Here is a 6,927-nt window from a genome sequence, read left to right on the forward strand (position 1 = left end):
ACCTCCTGTTTAGAATGTGCTGATAGCAACTTAAGATTCTTATTCTTTTATTATGAAAAATTTTGCTTGCTGTTGGCATAAGCATTTGATATCAACAGTTTTAAATTTTGCAGTCATGGTGTATTACTAAAGCTTAAAGCAAAACAGCTCTTCAGGTTTAGGAAAATTAATTTAATAATTTTATCTTCAGATTAGAAAAAGAGATTTCATTTTCTGCTTCTGCTGCTAGGCAGAACTGGTACCTTTCTGCAGGTTGGACTGGACACTATGTTATGGCTACACATGAAATTTCATAAACAACGAATGAACAGAATCATGCACAGGCAAATGAAATTTGATCTCCCAGAACACTGCAGGAGATGTTAAAAGCAGCAGGTAATGGAATAAGACTGGTGACTGATGCTGCTAACTATTTCTTCTAATGAGATAGGAGTGAACGCTGGAATCACTTCCACAGCAACAGAATCCTCTGACCACATTCCTCTGGCAGTCGTTTTCCCATCTCCCCACTAAAAACATCAGACGGTAAAATAGTAAGGCAGCTGTTAGCTTCCATCAACAAAAAGTGCAGCTCCGTACATTTCCAGTTTAGTCACACTCTGCTGGAACAGATGGAGAAGCCAACGCACTTCACTGGCGGGGCTGCTTCAGCAGATTATTTTGTTTGTTTTCCAACATGGCTGCTTGCTTCAGCTTTCAGAGGACCCCAAAGCCACGAGGCATCAACAGAGAAACTGATCTGGGCCCCTGGCTGAATTTTCCAAGTTTCATCTCTCTTGCGTCCCATCCTAATTCCAAGCCTCCTTCCCTGTGTCTGAGTATGACAGGTGCCATTTAAAAGGCTGATGACACAACTGCAGAGAACTGTGGGCTAACACCACTAGTTGTCATGACTTCACTGAAGGGTCAAAACAGTTACATTATTAAATAACTATGTTGAATCACATTCAGGCATAGCTAAAATTAAAGTAGGGAATGTTAAAAGGATGCAAAGAAATTAAATCTTTATTGTATGAGGTGGGGTGGATATCGTGATCTTACAAGAAAACAAAAGACGTTTCTTACCTTTTCTAATTCCAATCAAGTTAGAAAATGGACAAACAGAATGGCTAAACCAATATTCAACAGCATTACCAGGGCGATCATAACTGAATTAGGGCCCTGAAAACAAAATAAAGATATCAGAATTAATGCAACCTTCTACACAGTGCCTAGCAATGAACATGACCTGACTATCATTTCCTACCTGTTCTGACCTTTCTCTGAAAGATTATCTAAATATTAAAGATACACACTCTGCTCCTGAAAAATAGCCACTATCCCTGGTATTCAGGTGAGCTAAATATCATCTATATGAAAACAAGATGGATATATGCAAATGAGAGTATATTACTGCACTGTTCTTAACCAGACTGAGATTAAACCATGTGACAAATATGACTGCACAAACAAACGAAAAAAGCAACAACCCACTGACACAAAAATAGGGTCAGCTTAAAAGAAAGCAAAACAAAGAACTTGAACTACTTTAGGAAAGATGGAGCGCTGCTCTTCATCCTGACAGCAGGATTCTTCTCTGATTCCAACCAATTTCATTACAAAAAAAGGGGTTTTGCATGACAATGTGTTGCATGAAAAGAAAAATCTTTTTTGATAACCCAAGGGGAAAAAATGTTCCTTACCACTAACATACCTAGTGTTGTTCCCATTACAGATTAAAAACTATTTTAACCTTCAAAATTACAAAATTGTTTTGATTTACTCTGACATTTAGTTGTCATAAATCCTTATTTTTAAGACCTACTTAGTGAATAAATAAAAACTCAAAATACTCCTTCCCTTTTTCACTAGAGATAAACTTGGTTAAAAAACTTAACCATTATGCAATTTTAATCTTTAAGTGAATTCAGAGAACAAAGTATTTAATTTTTCTTTAATATTTTTTTTTTGCCGGGGTGGGAAGTAAATACAGATGTTTTCTGCTGAGTAATTTGAAATAATGTCCTGAAGACAAGGACATTTTCAGTTCTTCCATTTTCCTCTTAACATACTTGGTTTACTACAGTATATTTTAAGATTTGTATCTGCTTGTATATTAAGGTTTCACATTTACTGTAAGCAGAAACAGAAAACCTCTTCATTCAGACAATACTTTCCTAAATCACAAAAAAGTCCACCAAAAATCTCTGCAGAAAACTATCATCTGAGATACATAAGTATCACTAGCATGCTTGAGAAGTTATAGATTTTATTAGAAACAACAATTTATTTCACTTTCCACAAGGCATGCCTTGCAGAAGTTCATTGTGCTTCATGACAATGCAACATTAGCTATAGAATTTCTGGAATGTTAAGGTGTAAGAACTCCCTATTATTAACTTGCTGCACCTTTACACAGTAGTTAGGATGGCAGGCCAGATGCGGACTGCTAAGTTGTTAAAATAAATCACAAACTGTTTTACACCAAGTTCTCCTTACATCTTTGAGGAGTCGACACCCAGTCGGCACCTCTACCCATGGAGGCCATAAAGTTCCCTTTGCATCTATTCAGAGGCACCTGCTCATATGCTGATAAACTAGGTGCTCAAGTTCAAACAATGACTGAGACTAGCAGGATGGTAGTTAAATGTTGTTATGGGGGTAATGGTATTGGCAGCAACATTCACGTTTTGCTTAAAATACTCACTAGGAAACTGAAGACTAGGCTTAAGGTCACCTTACTCAAAGGGATTTTTAATACCAAGTTCCCATTTAGCAGTTGTTTGTTTTAACCATCAGGTCATAGAACAGAAATGGAACCATATTTCTTCCTTCTTACTGGAAGTGAGCCACTATATGCCAAAGAATATGAGCCACTTGGTGACAGAGAACAGACATAAAAGGAAAGCATAACTCCACGTATGGTTACATTTCTGATCATAGCACTGTAAGCAGCCTTGCTGTAGTAGTGGTTCACTACCAGCACCCAAGGTTAATTTCTTCTTTCTCTTTCTGGTACAGTCACAACTATGCTATCTTGGGTACTTCTGTGCTTTTCTACTGTGAAGGAAATCCAAGTTCTCACCAGGATTCCCACCAAATGCATCTGGCAATTGTGAGATTTATGCATGAAAGCCATATTGAAAGACTGTGAACAATAAAACATGTTTTATGTGGAACAACAGCTACTTTGAGAATCTCTTTTGTTTTGCTGTCTTGGAATGTGTCAGCACTGCAAAAATAAAAGCCCAGAATCTCGCAACACACAAGCACAGAACACACATGCTAATGTAGCATATGTCACAGCAGGAAGTGTGATTACATTATTAATTTTCACAAAGATTTGGATTCAGCATCTTTCCCTCCGGTGGTGAGACACTAGAACAGGCCGCCCAGGGAAGTCGTGGATGCCCCGCCCCTGGAAGTGTTCAAGGTCAGGTTGGATAGGGCTCTGAGCAACTTGATCTAGTGAAAGGTATCTCTACCTGTGGCAGGGAGGATGGACTAGATGATCTTTAAATGTCCCTTCCAACCCAAACTGTTCTATGATTCTATAATTCTACTAGGGACCCCTGTGTGACCAAAATCAGGTCAATAGTTCCTTTATTGTTTGAGATCCCACCTAAAGGTTTTACAGTTGTACTGCAAGAGGAATTGCAAGGAAGTGTGAAGGAGATCAATGCCATTAAAAATCACTGGGATTTGGTTGACTAATGCTTTGCACATTTCAAAGTAACAGCCATGAAAATCAAGTTGTTTTACTCCTATTGAAGAAAAATTTGGACATATAGGGACTTCACAGGAGCCAGGAACTCATTCATTACCTGAAAGACATCCTGAAACAGCATCCTGGTAGCTGCAGGACAGCTTTTGGCTGAGTAGCAAGTTGGGACTGCAACTCAAACAGCTACTTGATATTACTGGTCTTACAGAATTAAGCTTGGTGGAGGGGGAAAGGACTGTCAGTCAGGTTAGGTATAACAATCTCACCACAATAACTGTAGATAAATTTGGCTAAAAACCTAGGAGGTATAGTCTAAATCAGGAGAGTTTATCTACAAAGACAAAAGAAAGTGACATCTTAAAAACTGGGTTGCTGATTCTGTATGAAGATTAAAGAAAAATGTGTTATCAGATTATGTTAATAATCTAATGAGTCTGTGTCTTACACAAAGAAATAAATCACATCTTCTTTAGCCTGCTATGCATGTTTTATTTCCTCTTCTGATAACTACAATTTTCAGCCCAAAGCAGAGTTTCCTGATAAATTAAAAAATAATCAAACAACATTTGTGGAGCACATGGGTGTTATGCAATAAACTACACCTGTTTTGTAGACACCTATGAAATGAGTATTTAATGCTTTTAAGGCAAATACCATAAATACAGCCTTTAGTGTCCTGCAAGTGCTTAAAATAGCAAAAGCCAAAATTAGCCTGAACAGTCCAAGAGTGACTAGAACAGGTGCACTAAAGAAGTTATAGTAGAAAAACTCCAGTTCTACTTAAAACCTGCCCTTTTGATTTCCAAGTTAGACACATAGTCAAAAATATAACCATACGATTAGTTTTCATTTGAGGGGGGAAGAAACTTACTCTTCTAAAAATGTAGCACCAGAAAGTATTAAGACTAATCCCAGTGCATTAGCAAAGTCCATTAAATTTAGCATAGAGGTGTTTTTAGAATCAGGCAAGTACTGATCTATTTTTTCTAAAATCATGGTAGTTACATCCTTCACTAACTGGATGTTAAGTGAAGGAAAGTGATGAGAGCAGAAGCACAATGGGTAACATTCAGCAAAATGTAATGACTTTAGCTACAGGTAAGAACCTGGCTAAACACTCTGTGTAGCTTAAAAATCCTGACCAATTTGAAAAAAAAAAAAAATCACATAGTAGAACACTTGTACCTGGGCTTGTACCTGAGCTAGGGCAACACATGTCAGGAAAAGCAAATTTGTATTAATGAACTACATTACAATGGTATTTTTTGCAATTCAATCCTACTTTTTAATCCAAACCAGGACAATTTCAAATTAACTACCGTTCTAGGTGGGACAGGAGCATACAAGCTGATACTGGGGCTAGAGGCTGCTAATGAGCAATTTGAAACAACAGTTAACACTGGTTTGTTGTCAAGTGCACACCTTACACCGTGGTAAATACAAGATAATTTGAAGGTGTCTAATGCTTAGTGAAAAAAAGCATGATTTATCTCTCACAAGAGTAAATGCCTGCAAAGAGACAGCTATTTTTGAGCAGTTAATGAAGTGACTTTGTCATTGTGTCTTAGACATGTTTCCACCTTGATAAAACTATGTCCTGAGGTTGTTTCTCATGAATGCTGAAATTACTCTGAACTTTGATTTTTGAACATCAGAAAATAAGTATACATAGAAACATATTTATCTACTTTATGTGTAGCAAGCTGCTACTTTTCATGGTATTTTTCAATAATGCCAGAAAGAGGGATACCTAGAGAATCTATACTGATCCTGAAACTAATTTATTGCACAGATGATATTCAATTATATTCTTAAGGATGTAACCGATTCACAGAAAATAAGAAACATTAATTTTACTAATTCTCTTTAAATGAAGTTGTCTAAAGTTCTTAATCCAAATTAAAGTTATTTTTCATTCAGGTGTGAGAACTGCTTTGATTTAGATACACAAAAGGGAGAACTGAAAATCATACATCTCATATCTATGTTCTTAATGCTTTCTCATCGAAAACCTGTAAAAAGCACAGCACAATTTTATACAGCACTTTTGGCTAAACTAAAGAAAGTACTCAATAAATGTCATAGACTCATTTTGTATCCCAAACAAAAAAGTTTTCTTGTTCTCTCTTCATAAGAGTGAGGGTTTCTTAATAAATATATTTTTATGGAGGACTTAAGGTAGACTTACTTCAAAACTGCAATAAAATAATTTGTCAGGATGACCACAAAGCAATTGCAATTACTGATTAAAAGAAAAAATAATTCCCTACAGCCCTAGAATTCTGAAGTCTCTCAACATTCACAAATGTTCAGGATTAAAAAAAGTACAGATGTGACTTCTCAGTAATTCTTAGGTTAGCCACTGTGTCACTCCAGCACACAACTGAGGTCAGTCCAGGAGCACCGCAGAACAGGCTACTGTTTTTCTGAAGCTAAAAGGTAATACAGAAAATTAAGAAGAAAAGTCTCCAGGCAGTGCTAACAGTCATTCTATACTATGTTTCTCTCTCAGTTTGCTAGGTCACTGGCTGCTCCTTTCTGCTTTAATTGTTTCAGGATTTTTACTCATTTCAGCATTTTAAAGAAGCAAGTATGTATGTTATTTATTCTACAAGGGCAAATTTAGGGACACATATGGAAGACATATTTGAAAAACATACAAGCATCTACACCTATCTTAAATGCCCTTGTACTAAAAATGAGTTAATAAACTCTCCCATCCCTCCTTACTGAAAGGCTGGTAAGAATAATGCAATGAGCACGCTCCAAAGGAAGTTGTAGGACAGTTTCCAGACGATTTGTAGTATCAGCAAGCATACAGTAGCTTATGTACAATATCTCACCACTCTTCCACCTTTCCTGATAATGGGTCATGGGTTCATAGTCCTTATCCTAATTATTCTAGAAGGTCAGTAAACTGCTGTTTAGGTGCCCTACTTAGTTTATTAACATGAAACTCCAAATCGTTACTTGATTTGGATTGAATGTAGGAAAAAGAAGGACTATTTCTAGCCACTTCTTTTCACCAGAGCTAAAGAAAAAACTCAAATTCAGGCTAAAACTCTGTGCATGCTCACTCAATATTTACAAGCCTGACAGCTTTTTGTTACTCTACATAGAAGTCATGTCTGTCAGATCTGAAAGGTTAAAGGGCTGATATTGGCTGTAATACAGATTTGCAGATTACAGAACCACTGTGAGCATCTACTTTGATCCGCACAAAA

At 36.8% G+C, this 6,927-nt stretch overlaps 1 protein-coding gene across 1 annotated transcript in view; it reads right to left on the minus strand.

Annotated features, from left to right (window-relative positions):
• Positions 1-293: 293 nt before the first annotated feature.
• The window catches only part of JPH1 (junctophilin 1), a 72,837-nt gene continuing 66,203 nt past the window's right edge, over positions 294-6,927 (minus strand). The window contains exons 4-5 of the mRNA XM_009995579.1: positions 1,066-1,161; positions 294-898 (exon numbers count right to left, since the gene is read on the minus strand). Of these exons, the coding sequence (XP_009993881.1) occupies positions 1,081-1,161 (81 nt within the window). The 3' untranslated portion in view covers positions 294-898; positions 1,066-1,080. The remainder of the gene's footprint in view (positions 899-1,065; positions 1,162-6,927) is intronic.

Source organism: Chaetura pelagica, unplaced genomic scaffold (assembly GCF_000747805.2).
Source record: "Chaetura pelagica isolate M959 unplaced genomic scaffold, ChaPel_1.0 scaffold83, whole genome shotgun sequence".
In the NCBI taxonomy this organism is placed as follows: domain Eukaryota; kingdom Metazoa; phylum Chordata; class Aves; order Apodiformes; family Apodidae; genus Chaetura; species Chaetura pelagica.